The sequence below is a fragment of the Nerophis lumbriciformis genome, linkage group LG19 (assembly GCF_033978685.3).
Source record: "Nerophis lumbriciformis linkage group LG19, RoL_Nlum_v2.1, whole genome shotgun sequence".
In the NCBI taxonomy this organism is placed as follows: Eukaryota; Metazoa; Chordata; class Actinopteri; order Syngnathiformes; family Syngnathidae; genus Nerophis; species Nerophis lumbriciformis.
In genome coordinates, this window is record NC_084566.2 from 3,176,659 (window position 1) to 3,194,053 (window position 17,395).

Sequence of the window (17,395 nt, forward strand, 5' to 3'; positions counted from 1 at the left end):
TCCGCCGTGTTGGTCAGCTTTAGGGGCATGTAGAGTTGGGTGTCATCAGCATAACAGTGAAAGATAACACCGTATTTGCGTATGATGTCACCTAGCGGCAGCATGTAGATGCTGAAGAGTGCAGGGCCAAGAACCGAACCCTGTGGAACCTCACACGTTACCTTAACATACTCCGAGGTCACATTATTATGGGAGATGCACTGCATCCTGTCAATAAGATAAGAGTTAAACCAAGACAAGGCTAAGTCTGATACCAATACGTGTTTTGATACACTCTAATAAAATATTATGATCGACGGTATCGAAAGCAGCGCTAAGATCAAGAAGCAGCAACGTAGATGACGCATCAGCATCCATCTTTAGCAATAGATTAGTCATTTTTGCGAGGGCTGTCTCCGTAAAGTGACTTTCCCTGAAACCGGATTGAAAGGGTTCACAGAGATTGTTAGACGCTAAGTGTTCATTTAGCTGCTGTGCAACAATTTTGTCGAGGATTTTCAAAATAAACAGAAGGTGGGACACCGGCCGGTAGTTTACCATGAGATCAGGATCGAGGTTAGGTCTTTTGAGCAGAGGATGAATAACCTCTTTTTTGAATGCTAGTGGAACAGTGCCAGAGGAAAGTGATATGTTTATAATATTTAGCACTGATGGACCTAATATTACAAAAAGCTCCTTGATAAGTTTCCCAGGAAGTGGGTCAAGTAAACATGTTGTTTGTTTTATCCCATTTACACGCCGTAGCAATTCCTCTAATGTTATTTCATTAAAAAGAGAGACTATTTTGGAGGGCAGTATCCATCGTATATAGTCGTATCTGTGTTAATAGAACCCAGTTGTAGCTGGGATGCATTGTCTTTAATCTCCTTTCTAATGAGTTAAATTTTCTTATTAAAGAAATTCATAAAGTCATATGCCGAGTGGGTGGAGCGACTGGGAGGAGTCCCTTGTTGGGTTAGCTATGCTACTGTACTGAACAAATATTTAGGATAGTTTTTGTTGAGGCAGATGAGATTTGAGTAGTGTTTAGCTTTAGCTAAGGTTAGCATGCGTTTATAAGTTATTAAACTATCACTCCTTGCTTGATGGAAAACCTCAAGTTTAGTCGCGCACCATTTGCGTTCCAGCTTTCTACATGATAATTTAAGAGCTCTAGTTTCTTCTGTAGACCATGGGGTACGCCTTTTAGGCCCTTTTTAGCTTTAGCGGTGCTATACTATCAATGAGTAAATAGTATAATTTAGTTTTGTATTGTTTGTTAATACAGCAGTCTATTTTTTACACTTGTGTGATATTTGAGAATGTTGAAATAGTACTTAAATCATGCATTTAAGGCAGGGGTGTCAAACGTGCGGCCCGAGGGCCGTATCAGGCCCTCGGACAGGTTTTATCCGGCCCGCGGGTGTCAAGACTTGGTCCTTGGGGTTTGTTTTCCCGGAAGGCAACGGAAAGTTGGCGCGGGCAAGGCGTGAATGTGAGTACATATTTATTGTTAACGTTCAAAAAAGGAATCAAACAAAAGGCGCGCATAAGGGCGGAGGTACAAAACTTGGCTAATGAAAACAAAAGACTTGCACAAAGGCAAAAAACTGTAAACATGAAACAAAAACTTACTTGGCATGGGACTGTGAACATGGCATGAAGCAGAGTGATGATAAAGTGTGCAGAGCATAAATGTGATGTCGCCAGACTGACCAACAGAAAATGAAAAGCTTAAATAACACAGACATGATTAACAACAGGTGCATGACTCAAAACGTGAAACAGGTGCATGACATGCCAGGTGAAAACTAATGGGTTGCTATGGAAACAAAACAAGGGAGTGAACAACCAGGAACTAAGAAAGTGTCCAAAAAACAAACAGCACATGGCCAAACAAAAACATGATCAACACAGACATGACAGCGGGATGAGTTTGCCAAGTATAAAAATGAACCTGAAATTTTTGAATGAAATAAACTGCTGTTTTAAATGTGTCCACTAGATGTCGCAATAGCAATTATTTGTATCTTTGTAGATGATGCTACATATGTACAAAATAAACCACATGATGTTAGTACATCAGTCGAGGAAAATGATCAAACTACATATATAACATACTGTAATTTGATTTTGATATCGTTTTTTTATCTTGATAGATTGAAAATCAACACCAATGAGTTGACTGATGAACATTATCACATAATTTATTCAGAAAATATAAATAACGACAAATAAAGATATAATGCTATTAACCGCAACATGTAAGTGTAAAAAAAAAAAACATTATGATTTGTACAATATCAGGATGTCCTTGTTCTATTTTTAAACAAAGAAGATAATCTGAAGTTGTCTTTATCTTTAAATTATCGTGCCGTGATTTTACCACTTGGGAGTAGATTTTTCTCCATCTGGCCCCCGATCTAAAATGAGTTCGACACCCCTGATTTGAGGTAAATAAAGATTTTGACAGTGGCCATTTGATCTTGCTGGAAACAGACAGTGTTCTGCTACATTCATGGGGGAAAAGCAAAAAGCCAAGTAGTGTTTTGGCATGACCTTATGAAGAAAAGATGGCAGTATCAGTCACTAATACCTCAAATAGAGCTTTAGAATGTCATAATCATCCTGAGTTGATTAGAATGTGGTCTACATTTGCCAGTAACAAACATCTAATGAATCGATTGGTATATAGCATCATCATATTGTCTCTCTTGGACATGCAAAGGACAAAAAGTATTCATTCAGATGCTTTGATGAGATTGTGAAAAACACTCCTGCTACCCCATTGGGATTCTGCTAGCCTACATTCCCTGCTTCAAGGTCAGCAACAGAAGCAAATTAAATTACTTGTCCCGTCTTGTGCCGCTGGCGCCGGGTCAACAGCCATTTGTTTAAAATGATGAGTGCAGAATTCTGCGGGGAGTGGCCTTTTTGCCCTGACTTATCAGTGTCAGCGATGAGATGGGAGACTGTATCAAATTCTGCTGCAATGCAAGGAAAACGTCAATTAATTCTAATTATGATGTTAAAGTTAAAGTTAAAGTACCAATGATTGTCACACACACACTAGGTGTGGCGAAATTATTCTCTGCATTTGACCCATCACCCTTGATCACCCCCTGGGAGGTGAGGGGAGCAGTGGGCAGCAGCGGTGGCTGCGCCCGGGAATCATTTTGGTGATTTAACCCCCAATTCCAACCCTTGATGCTGAGTGCCAAGCAGGGAGGTAATGGGTCCCATTTTTTTTATAGTCTTTGGTATGACTCGGCCGGGATTTGAACTCCCAACCTACCGATCTCAGGACGGACACGCTAACCACTAGGCCACTGAGTAGGTGTGTCATGTTAGGAACACACATCTTCTGCTTGCACGTGGAGGCACAAATATTGTTTGGCACGCCACCTGCTGGGCATCCTGTGTAATACACATGGCAAACAAACTGAAATGGATGCAATGAAGTACTAAATTCAGCATCATCTTACACCCTGCAGGGCCTTTTGCCATACCTGTGAGCAGGTCGCATGACTGCATCTACAGACAGTTTACCTGTGGGAGGTTGCTATCAGCAGACACACGCTACACAATGTGAGAAAGGTAGCAAATACGTATTTAAAATGCAGCTTAAAACATAGAAAATGCACACTGGGCAACATTATTATAGAACAGTTTAGGAGTAGACATTTGTTTTTGCTTTAATTTTGCCGTTCATGAAAATATGTTTGCACGTCATCAAGTACTGAGTTTCGAAACAAAATTGTGAATAAAAAGGCACAGGTGTCGGCCAGTTTGGAACATCTGGTGTAGTTGACAAAGCTTACAAATATATATATATATATATATATATATATATATATATATATATATATATATATATATATATATATATATATATATATATATATGTCTTAATAAGGTTATCCAAAAAATAGTGCTCGATACCGTAGTAGAGCGCAATATATGTATGTGTGGGGAAAAAAAATCACAAGACTACTTCATCTCTACAGGCCTGTTTCATGAGGGGTTCCCTCAATCATCAGGAGATTTTAATGGGAGCATTCACATACCATGGTTTATATAGGGCACAGAGTGGGTGGGTACAGGCTGGCGTAGGGGCGTGGTGATTGGCTCATGAGCCAATCACCATGTATATATATGTATATATATGTATATATATGTATATGTATATATATGTATATATATGTATATATATATATATATATATATATATATATGTATATATATATATATATATATATATATATATATATATATATATATATATATACATATACATATATATATGTATATGTATATAAATATATATATATAAATATATATATATATATATATATATATATATATATACATACATATATATACATATATATATATATATGTGTATATATGTATATATATATATATATATATATATATGTATATATATATATATATACATATACATATACATATATATATATATACATATATATATTAGGGCTGCAGCTAACGATTATTTTCCATCGATTAATCTATAGATTATTTTTTTCGATTAATCGGTTAATCTATAGATTATTTTTTCGATTAATCTATAGATTATTTTTCCTTTTACCGATTTTTTTTTTTATTTAAAATGAAGAGGAAAAAATAAATGTAGGCCAGTTTTTTCAAAAGGCATGGCTTTTATTTACAAAAAAAAAAGTATGGCCACTCAGTCAACATTGACAACAACATGACAAAATATTCTGTAACAATGTAAACATTTAAAACTTTTAACATTTAACAACATTAAAAGTAGCTTATTTGCTTTTTAATGTGCAAATATAAAAGTAAACATCCAGTGCAAATCTTAATATTCTGGAATAGTATAAGCATTTCAAAAGTAAAAGTATTGCTTATTTTGCTTTAAAATGTGCAAAAATAAAGATAAACATCCAATACAAAAAAGTGCAAAACGGAAATATTCTGTAACAAGTGTAAACATTTCAACAAAAGTAAAAGTATTGCTTATTTGCTAAAATGTGCAAAAATAAAGCTAAACATCCAATACAAAAAAGTGTACAGTGTAAACATTTCAACAAAAGTAAAAGTATTGCTTATTTTGCTTAATAACACAACAATGATAGTATGATTAAAGTGAAAGTTAATTGTTCGTTTGTACATAGTATATGTAACTGTTAATGTTGTAAAAGGTATTTGCACAACTAATTAACGTTAGCGTTTGTGACACGTCTTGTGCCGTGGGGTTCTTTCAGGACCGACAGACTGAACGCCAGACGGCTTTGCCAGGTTTACAATCTTTTAATTTTACACAAAGTCTTTTCTCTTCCAACTGCGCGGATCGCGCACCTGGGCACGATTGCGGCGTCGCTCCCGGCGCGCCCCGCCTCGCCGCTCGCTGGCCGCCGCCGCCTCTCCACAGCGTTAAAGAGGAGCGCGTCTTTGTAAACACTGAACAGGCACGCCAAACGCGCCTCTCAGAGCGAAACGGTGCTTTAGTTTATGAATTTACAACGCAGATACAAATGACACATTCATGTTTTTGTGTAATAATGACAACGTATACGCACGCGGACGATTGACTTGTTGATGGTGATGGCAAGAACGCTGTCGGGGGTTTTCTTTTCAAATGTTCGTTCATAGCCGTTGTGCTGCTATGATAGGCCATTTCCGCTCGACACAGTGTGCATACAATTCAAATACTCCCACACTTTTGACGACTTTTGGCGTGCTTTTTTCCCCTCGCTCGCATCGTCTGCTTTGCGCTCCGCCATGACAGTAGTGTGACGTAAATATGCGACGCGCCGACGCACAAAAACGGCGTCGACGTATTTACGTAACCGATGACGTCGATGACGTATATATATATATATATATATATATATCAGTGACATGCGGTGAGGTTGATGGCTGGTGAGGCACTGACTTCATCACAGTCAGATTTACAAACATATGAACCCTAAAGAGTATCTTATTCACCATTTGATTGGCAGCAGTTAACGGGTTATGTTTAAAAGCTCATACCAGCATTCTTCCCTGCTTGGCACTCAGCATCAAGGGTTGGAATTGGGGGTTAAATCACCAGCTCCCCTCACCTCCCAGGGGGTGAACAAGGGGATGGGTCAAATGCAGAGGACAAATTTCACACCTAGTGTGTGTGTGACAATCATTGCTACTTTAACTTTACTTTAACTTTACACATACAAACTGTAGCACACAAAAAAGCACATTTAATAAAAAAAACGTTATTATGGTCTTACCTTTACTTATAAATGCGCCGCTGTTGTGCTGGATTAATGAACCCCCTGATGGGAGTGTTATATCAAAGCCCTCACTTCAACTTTCCACGTGCAAGATTGAATCTATTTAAAAAAGTGTAACCGAGGGTTTATAAATGTCGCCTATACTGTATGAAACTACAAAATAACAAACACGGAGGCTCCAGTTTACACGAGGACCACTTTATTTACATTCTTTCAAAAACTTCCGCTCCACTCCACGTGCCAAAATTCCGCTCTTAGCGGCTTCAAAATAAGAGCTCAAGGCATATACTGTATAACAGCGCATAACAGGAACTTAACATCACAAAGAGGAAAGCCCATAAAAATAGGTTACAAAAGTTATTTAATAAGAAGCCAAAAAGTGCAAAAACGATAATGTTCGTGTTGGAGGAGTTGTGAATTAGATACACCTGCAGTCTGCAGGTGTACCTAATGTTGTGGCCCAGCAGTCATTCGCAACTCCTCCAACACGAACATTATTGTTTTTGCACTTTTTGGCTTCTTATGAAATAACTTTTTTAAATAGATTCAATCTTGCACGTGGAAAGTTTGAGTGTGGGCTTTAGTTGATATAACACTCCCATCAGGGGTTGCCGTGCATTCTACGGCGGGGGTGCAGGAGGCGGGGCTACTGGAGCCTCAGCCAGTGCGTCTCTTGCAGCCGTTTTATGATCGCTCAGCACAAGAAATACTTTACACACATACAGTTGTTGACAAAATACACTGTACATTATATACCTCAGCTAACTAAACTATGGAAATGTATAATATAGTTCATATAGCAATACAGTCTCACTGCACAGCAGGCCAGCAGTTAGCCGAGTCATTGCGCAATCCATGTTGAGGCACTGAGTGACGTGCCTCGACTGGCTGCTGTTCACTGCACCGTCTCTTCTCAGTATTTGAACGGCAAATGTGAAAATTCAGCGATTTTGAATAAAAATAATCTAAAACTGGTGAAGTTAAATGGAAAATAACTTTATAGTATAATCACTGGATACATTTAACAATTTAATATATATTTTTTTCTTTTTACATTTTTTTTCTTTCCATGATGGCAGGTGAGGCCCAGCCTCACCTGCCTCTAGTGACTGCACATCACTGATATATATATACATACATATATGTGTATGTATAAATATACATATACGTATATACATATACATACATGTATGTGTATGTATATATATATATGTGTATGTATGTTTTATATATGTATATATATGCATATATTTACATATACACACAATATATGTATATACATATACACAATATGTATATACATATACTTATGTACAATATATATGTGTGTTTATTTTTATTTTTTCCCTTCGACATGCCTGAAATCACCTCAGTTGGTTTGAAAAATCCATCCATCCATCCATACATTTTCTACCGCTTATTCCCTTTGGGGTCGCGGGGGGCGCTGGAGCCTATCTCAGCTACAATCGGGCGGAAGGCGGGGTACACTCTGGACAAGTCGCTACCTCATCGCAGGGCCGGTTTGAAAAATGTTGTTCTTTATTTTTCTCAATCTGCTGCACCAGCTCCCACGACATGTAGCTTTTATCTTGAATTTCACCGAGAAAGTCAAATACAAACAGTTGAAAGAACAACTTATCACGCATTTTAAAGTTTGTATCTTGGTTTAAAATACTAGTCTGTTGAATCGATTAGGCTTTCTCTGTTTTGTTGTGCATACAAATTAAGCTCACTGGAAGGCATTCTTTTTTTACATGACTTTTCCGTTTACAGTAGTTTGTTACTGTATAATAAGTACAGTTTAAGTTGTAATGAACAACAAAATACATACGCTGTCGCAGAAGTTAACAGTTTTAACTTCAATTGGCGTGTCAGGGGCATGTCAGGAGCCTGCAGCGTTGCCAGGTGGAAAAAAGAAATATTACATAAGAGAAGATAAAATTATTGACAGTATTCTGAGGAAAATCATCATGTATCTGGCATAGTAAAATAATACCACGTACATTGTGTAGTACAGCTGTTCAGTTTACGTACAGTTTTACTTTAAAATAAAGTTACCAACTGCACTGTTGGAAAAAAATCAACATATGTTATACAGATTGTATTGTATTTTGCGTCGTACTACACTGTACATTGGGTGAATTGCCTCACAAATATGATCATTACTGTACATCTGGCAACGCTTGGACCTTTCACTGTTCTCATTCAGAGTCTCGCGAGGTCTTAAATTTTTAAACGCATCATCAGTCTATTTTGCCATTCGAATGTTATTTATTGTGTGAATGCTCCAAACATTCACATATATGGTTTTCTACACCAAAATTCATCTATATATTCTTCTTCTTCTTCTTCTCCAGATTTTGGTGCGCTCTACCTTCCACATTTTTCACCCGATTCAAACCATTCCACTTTCAAACTGTTCAGCCTATTCGGGAATTGTGGGATTTCCCTTGACACGTTCCAAAAATTCCCAGATTTCCCAGAATTCCAGGCTTTCCAGGACATTTTTCCCATTCAAAAAATTCATTGGCCATTTTTCAAACTTCCACAATTTCCACATGTTTCAACTAGAGATGTCCGATAATATCGGCCTTTATATATCGGAAATTATCGGTATCGTTTTTTTTAAATTATCGGTATCGTTTTTTTTGTTTTTTGTTTTTTATTAAATCAACCTAAAAAACACAAGATACACTTACAATTAGTGCACCAACCCCAAAAACCTCCCTCCCCCATTTACACTCATTCACACAAAAGGGTTGTTTCTTTCTGTTATTAATATTCTGGTTCCTACATTATATATCAATATATATCAATACAGTCTGCAAGGGATACAGTCCGTAAGCCAGGCCCGGCCCTAACCAATCTGGCGCCCTAGGCAAGATTTTAGGTGGCGCCCCCCCCCCCCCCCCCCCTCACAAGAAACCGAATAGCTTTATCTTTGACCTTTTTTTTTTTTTTTTACTTACAACTATACCTAATATATAAAGGGGTGGACAAGTGATTATTACCTGCAGGGCAAACATTAGCTAACCAGAAGGCAATAACAATGTAAACAAAAAACACCTGCTTAAAAGATCTAATACCTGAGGAATGTAAGGTGGGAGTACAGTAATTACCTAACGTTACATTATTATTTTCCATAACAATTTAGCCCCCTCCACAATATTAACCCGACGTTAAAACAGAACTAGCTATTTATTGATTAGCAATTGCCGAATCATGTAACATTAGCTTAATGCTAACAAGCCAGGTTACTATCACATTCTGTAACAGACAAATAATTTCATGTAGGCTAACGTTACCTACCTGCTACCTCTGTCTTTTCTCGTTTCTACTCCTCTTCTTTTCTCTTTTTTCTTCCCTGGGCACCTGACAGTTTTGGCCGTTTTGACATCTTGTGTTGATTTTTTGATGTGGTGACGTCCAAAAAGAGTCATGTTACGGTAAGGGAGAGGGGGGGGGGGGGGGGGGCGTAATGTTGTAACAAATAATATTTCTATTAAATAGGCTTTACTTTGCATTTTAATTAACGTGGGATTATTTTTTGTATTTAGAAATGATAGTACCAACTTTCTTTCTTTTTTTTTTTTTTCTCCAACATTTGTGGCACTGGCGTGGCGCCCCCTGGTGGACGGCGCCCTTAGCATTTGCCTATACGGCCTATGCCATGGGCCGGCCCTGCCGTAAGCACACATGATTGTGTATTCTGCTGGTCCACTAATAGTACTAACCTTTAACAGTTAATTTTACTAATTTTCATTAATTACCAGTTTCAATGTAACTGTTTTTATATTGTTTTACTTTGTTTTTTATTCAAGAAAATGTTTTTAATTTATTTATCGTGTCTTATTTTATTATTATTTTTTAAAAGTACCTTATCTTCACCATACCTGGTTGTCCAAATTAGGCATAATAATGTGTTAATTCCACGACTGTATATATCGGTTGGTATCGTTATCGGTTGATATCGGTATCGGTAATTAAAGAGTTGGACAATATCGGATATCGGCAAAAGGCCATTGTCGGACATCCCTAGTTTGAACCTATTCAAACCATTACCATGAAATGATTAACGTGGACCCCGACTTAAACAAGTTGAAAAACTTATTCGGGTTTTACCATTTAGTGGTCAAATGTACGGAATATGTACTGTACTGTGCAATCTACCAATACAAGTTTCAATCAATCAATCAATCCACCTTAAACATAGTCCACCATTCTGGAAATGCAAACTTTGACTGTTTTAAGTAAAAAAAAAAATTCCAGGTTTGATTTTCGAAGGCATAACAGACAACACCACACTTTTGTGTGCATTTAAATGTATGTATGTTGTTAAAAAAAAAAAAAAAAAAAAAAAAAAATTATATCAATGATCATAGTTAGTCTATCCCAGAATGCAATGCGCATCGACGTACTTCCGTCTTCGAAGACTCCACTTCCGCCCTGCCGTCTCGCAACTACGCGTAGCCGCTCTTGAAAACTTTAGTGTGAGCAAACGGAAAGGCGTCATTTTTGTATTGTCGCCAAGAGAGGAGCAGCAGCTACGTAGTTTATCCGACATGACGAGCTTGTGACGCCATACTGCTGTTTGTTACAAAGAAACAATGTCCTTAACCAAAGCTAGCAGCCAAACGCAGTTTCTACAGTCTCTATTATTTGGGAGCGTCACTTGACCATTAGAATCATGGCCAATCTGAAAGGTGAAGCCAAGAAGGAGGTCAAAATGAGGATACGAGCGTTCCCTGTAAGTATATATCATGATAGCTTCTCACAACAGCAACAATGGCTAGAAACGTCCCCACTGTCAAAATGTGACAAGCAATAACATACTCATTGCAAGGGAAAGCTGCCATAAACAGGTCAAACTACTGGATAATATCAAGCACGTTTGCGAGTTCATCCCTAGGTTATAACATGACTTAAAGGGGAGCTGTAATTATTTTAGAATATTTTCCTATCGTTCAACGTCCTTATGACAGACAAGATTACATGTTTGTTTTTTTTGCATTCTCAAGCAGTGTTTTTCAACCTTTTTTAAACCAAAGCACATTTTTTTCTTTGAAAAAACCCCAGAGGCACACCACCAGCAGAAATCATTAAAACATTGAACTCGATATTGACAATAAAAAGTCGTCGCAATTGTTGAATATGAATTTAAACTATAACCAAGCATGCATCACTATACTTGTCTCAAAGTACTGTCACATCACGCCGTGACTTATTTGGAGTTTTTTGGGGTTTTCCTGTGTGTAGTGTCTTGCGCTCCTATTTTGGTGGCTTTTCCTGTTTTGTTGGTATTTTCCTGTTGCAGTTACATGTCTACTTTGAGCGCTATTCCCCACACCTGCTTTTTTTTAAGCAATCAAGACTATTTCAATTGTTGCTATCTTTCTTTGTGTGGACATTGTTGTCATGTCATGTACGGATCTACTTTGTGGACGCCATCTCTGCTCCACACGCTGTAAGTCTTTGCTGTCGTCCAGCATTCCGTTTTTCTCTACTTTGTAGCCAGTTCAGTTGTAGTTTTGTTCTGCATAGCCATCCCTAAGCTTCAATGCCTTTTTTTAAGGGGCACTCACCTTTTGTTTATTTTTGGTTTAACCATTAGATACCTTTTTACCTGCACACTGCCTCCCGCTGTCGTCTTCATATTGTGATCATGACGAAGCATGTTCCCGAATTGCTACCTATTGCCACCTACTGAAATGGAAGAGAATAACACGGTTACTCTGCCGAGCTCTAGACAGCACTGACACTCAACAACGGCACATTATTTAGGGATTATAATTACTGGTTTTCGAAAAATATTTTTAACCCAAATAGCTGAAATGACATAATCTCCGGCAGCACGGTGGAAGAGGGGTTAGTGCGTCTGCCTCACAATACGAAGGTCCTGAGTAGTCGTGAGTTCAATCGGCCTCGGGATTTTTCTGTGTGGAGTTTGCATGTTCTCCCCGTGACTGCGTGGGTTCCCTCCGTGGACTCCGGCTTCCTTCCACCTCCAAAGACATGCACCTGGGGATAGGTTGATTGGCAACACTAAATTGGCCCTAGTGTGTGAATGTGAGTGTGAATGTTGTCTGTCTATCTGTGTTGGCCCTGCGATGAGGTGGCGACTTGTCCAGGGTGTACCCCGCCTTCCGCCCGATTGTAGCTGAGATCGGCTCCAGTGTAGCGATATAGTACTCCTTTGCTTTGTGTTTTCCCCAAAAGACGACACCCAGTCTTTCTTCCGGCTCAAACATGGTTTATTCTGGTGAAAACAATCATAGTGAGTCTCCAATCAGCCTTCTCTATACATTCTAAACCGTCACATGGAAGAGAGCAGACTGACTACACATACGGGCTACAGCCGGGAAGACTGCTGGGACATGTGACGTTCAGTGACCATAAAAAAATATAGGAAATTACAGTACTAAACTTAGAATAATAAAATTTGCAAAATAAAGAGTCACATTACATAATGTGTAAATGTAATAAATTAGATAAGATGACATTAAAATAAAATGACATTAAATTAAGAGGAGTAGTAAGACAGTAAGCAATTGAGATCATAAATTACCTCTGTTACACCAGCACCACCCGCTACCCTGAAAGGAATAAGCGGTAGCAAATGGATGGATGGATGGATGGACATAATCTCCCACGGCACACCAGACTGTATCTCACGGCACACTGGTTGAAAAACACTGTTTTAAAGATTAAAAATCAATCAATCAAAGTTTATTTATATAGCCCTTAATCACAAGTGTCTCAAAGGGCTGCACACGCCACGACGACATCCTCGGCTCAGATCCCACGTCACGGCAAGAAAAAACTCAACCCAATGGGATACAATAAGAAACCTTGGAGGGGACCCCAGATGTGGGGACCCCCGCACTGGGCGACTGGTGCAATGGACGTCGAGTGGATGTAGTTAATAGTGTGAGAGTCCAGTCCATAGTGGGGGCCAGCAGGAGATCATCTTGAGTGGAGACAAGTCAGCAGCGCAGAGACATCATCAACTGATGCACAGATGAGTGAACAGCTAGCGAATCATCTGTGGTCACCTCATAACCTCTCCACGCAGGAGAGGGGGGCAGAGCAGAAAAGAGATGGCAGATCAACTGGTCTAAAAGGGGGGTCTATTTAAAGGCTAGTGTATACAAATGAGTTTTAAGATGGTACTTGAATGCTTCTACTAAAAAAACGCTCTGAGATATGGCTAGCAATGCAGCAATCAATTCTGCCTCTAAATCACTTTCAAAATGCATTAAAAAATGCCATCAATACTTCATTTAGTAACCTGTATAATAACCAAGCTGTAGCGACATTGTTATTGTAAGAGCAAACACAGAGGAACTGTTTTTCTAGCGTAGTAACACATCGCCTTGCGGCGGTGTATACGGCATTAGCAAAAAGAAAGCTAGCTTCGGCGTTGGCAGCTGAAATGGCTTTTGAGTGCAATGCACAACACAATGCGATGGGACACCAATCTGGGATGACTAAAAAACATGAAGCCCACATTTCATGTTTTGTTTGTACACAGCTAGCTCGACTGTATGTAATTGTACATGATATGCCACATGTATCATGATCAATATTTTAGTCACTTATAAGATGAACAGTTGTGCGTTTGGTCAAACTGGCCGGGGACGTTTCCAGTTGATTTTGGGTAGGTGGAAAGACTACCACTCCAGGGTTTGTAAGGGCAAACTATTAGTTGTGGTGCAGTTTCTTTTGGGCAGTGTCTTGCTCGCCAGATACAAGAAGATTCCCTCGATAAAAAGCATTGTGTGCCTCTCAGTGCAGCAGAAGCAAATTCCTGTCTGCGTATTGTAGCTTAGCAAGCTTCACATTTACGCACCGAGTCATGACCGCCCTAACTCTCAGCTCCCATTTGTCCAACGTTTCAGCCTCACTTTGTGCTCACTCAGCTTCCATAACCAGCAGTTCGTCCTCCATATATATCACAGGTGTCAAACTCAAGGCCCGGGGGCTAAATCTTCCCCGCCACGTTAATTTACGTGGCCCGTGAGACCTGGAAATAATATGCGTTAATAAAATGCTTAATCCTTTCTTACTAAATATATTTGTTCTTTCCCTTTTGACATTAAAAAGCATGTACTGCATGCAAGTGCATATCTTTTAAAATTCAATATTATCAAAATCAAAATATTATATTATCATGGATTCCAAAAATATTGTTTGTTAAAATAAAGATGAATACTGTACTTAAATATCTGCTTGACTTATGATTTCTAAACAAATTATTAATCAAATTGTAGACTGTAAAATTGGCAATAGATTTTACGGTTAAATTCTGCCGACTGAGTTTTTTACCGTAAAATCAACTTTGGTACTGTTTTTTTTCCATATACAGTAAGACAGTAAAACATTAAAAAACAAACAAAAAACATTAAGAAGATTTTACGGTAAAAAAATCAACTGGCAGCTATGTTGCTTGAATTATACCGCTAAAACAGTGGTATTGTTTTTCCATTGCATACCATTTATTCCATTTTTTTATATGCTGTAAAAACCCCACTGCTTTTACTGTAAAATTCTGGTGACTGCTGCCAGTTTTTAAAGTAAAATGTTTTTTTTTTTGTTTTTTTTTGCAGCTTATGTTAAAGATATATTGTTAATGTATTATATATATATATACATGTATATTTATATATTACTCGTTGTTAAAAGCAGCCCTGCGAGGGCAACCATAACTGCGATGTGGCCCTCAATGAAAATGAGTTTGACACCCCTGATATTTATAGTTTCATAAAGACAAAGGTTGTGAATCTTCACTTGTCCAAAAGATTGCAAACACAAGTTTGTTGTCGGAAGTAGGAACACTCGCCTTTATTGCCAGAAGTAGGAAGTCCGCTGCTACGAGATCAATGCGCTCTGGATAATAAGTTCTGGTATTGCTTAAAATGACCAAAATATGGTCAATATTGTACATATTATGTATTGTTATGTATGTTTCTGTTCCTACATTAGATACATACTTACAGCATGTACAACTTTGATGGAGGTCTTAGAATATAACACAGGAGACTCATATTAGCCACGTCTTACGAGCATTTTTTTATCTTTAGAATGCAAAAAAATGGAGTCTGTGGTTTTGTCTCTCATAATGTTGTGATCAATAGGCAAAAATGTTTTAAAAAAATTGCAGTTCCCCTTTAACGTGATTAAATGTAATGTTTAAAATTCAATATTATCAAAATCAAAATATTATATTATCATGGATTCCAAAAATATTGTTTGTTAAAATAAAGATGAATACTGTACTTAAATATCTGCTTGACTTATGATTTCTAAACAAATTATTAATCAAATTGTAGACTGTAAAATTGGCAATAGATTTTACGGTTAAATTCTGCCGACTGAGTTTTTTACCGTAAAATCAACTTTGGTACTGTTTTTTTTCCATATACAGTAAGACAGTAAAACATTAAAAAACAAACAAAAAACATTAAGAAGATTTTACGGTAAAAAAATCAACTGGCAGCTATGTTGCTTGAATTATACCGCTAAAACAGTGGTATTGTTTTTCCATTGCATTCCATTTATTCCATTTTTTTATATGCTGTAAAAACCCCACTGCTTTTACTGTAAAATTCTGGTGACTGAGCTGCCAGTTTTTAAAGTAAAATGTTTTTTTTGGGTTTTTTTTTTGCAGCTTATGTTAAAGATATATTGTTAATGTATTATATATATACATGTATATTTATATATTACTCGTTAAAAGCAGCCCTGCGAGGGCAACCATAACTGCGATGTGGCCCTCAATGAAAATGAGTTTGACACCCCTGATATTTATAGTTTCATAAAGACAAAGGTTGTGAATCTTCACTTGTCCAAAAGATTGCAAACACAAGTTTGTTGTCGGAAGTAGGAACACTCGCCTTTATTGCCAGAAGTAGGAAGTCCGCTGCTACGAGATCAATGCGCTCTGGATAATAAGTTCTGGTATTGCTTAAAATGACCAAAATATGGTCAATATTGTACATATTATGTATTGTTATGTATGTTTCTGTTCCTACATTAGATACATACTTACAGCATGTACAACTTTGATGGAGGTCTTAGAATATAACACAGGAGACTCATATTAGCCACGTCTTACGAGCATTTTTTTATCTTTAGAATGCAAAAAAATGGAGTCTGTGGTTTTGTCTCTCATAATGTTGTGATCAATAGGCAAAAATGTTTAAAAAAAATTGCAGTTCCCCTTTAACGTGATTAAATGTAATGCATTTGGCTAGTGCAGTTCCATTCATACACTTTCTATACACCCTGTCCTCACTACGGCTGTGGTTAAGCGGGAGTCCTCGCCAGCTGACATTGGGCGAAAAGGCCAGTTCACCAGTCAGTAACAAGACACAGACAGGCACTCAGAGTCGCATGATTTAGAGTCTCGAGTGAGCCTAACAAAGTTTTTGGTATATGGGGCAGCCCACACATTCAGGGGGAGGATATGCAAACTCCCAATGATCTTTCAATGGCGATTTGAAACTGAACCTGATAGTTGTGAGGCTGACATGCTAATAACCACAAGCCCACCTTGTGTCTAACCAATACAGTTATGAAAGCAGGCATGTGGTTTTTCCGTCTATAGTCGGAAATCTGTCTTTTTTTATCTCTGTAAAAAATTAAAATTAAAATTCAGTTTTTCTTAGTTTTTACCGACCTACAATGTGTGTTAACATCTTGATCCGTCTCTTTGCCATAACTGCCATCAACTACTGTTTTCCTGTAATGAGTACGGTTTTTGACAATACAGTGGTAAAAACTACGGTTTTGCATTAAAAATTATTAACTTAAAAATAGGGATGATACTCGAAACCGGTTTTCCCGGTTGTTTGATAAGAAAAGAACCGAGTCCTCGGACTCAAATCCCTTTTTGAGAACCGGTACCCGTTATCGAGACCACTATAGTAAAGAAAAAGAGTTGGTTGTTTATTCGAATCCCTGGTAACGAATCCCGTCCCGACCAGAAATGCCCTTTGAGACATCACAAGAAATGGCGTCACGTAGCTCAGTCATTAGGCACAGATAGGGAAAGCAGGAAATACAATGGACCGGAAAAAGCGCTCCAAGGTGTAATAAAGTTCAAAACAAAAGGTATAATCCAATGAATAACTTTACTGAGAGATTTGAGCAGG

The 17,395-nt window shown here is 37.9% G+C and overlaps 1 protein-coding gene across 3 annotated transcripts in view; it reads left to right on the forward strand.

Moving 5' to 3' along the window:
- Positions 1–10,661: 10,661 nt before the first annotated feature.
- LOC133618886 (cullin-3-B-like) overlaps positions 10,662–17,395 on the forward strand; it is a 33,939-nt gene continuing 27,205 nt past the window's right edge. For all 3 annotated transcript variants that reach the window (XM_061979681.2, XM_061979679.1, XM_061979680.2), the window contains exon 1: positions 10,662–10,989. In XM_061979681.2, the coding sequence (XP_061835665.1) occupies positions 10,930–10,989 (60 nt within the window). In that variant the 5' untranslated portion in view covers positions 10,662–10,929. The remainder of the gene's footprint in view (positions 10,990–17,395) is intronic.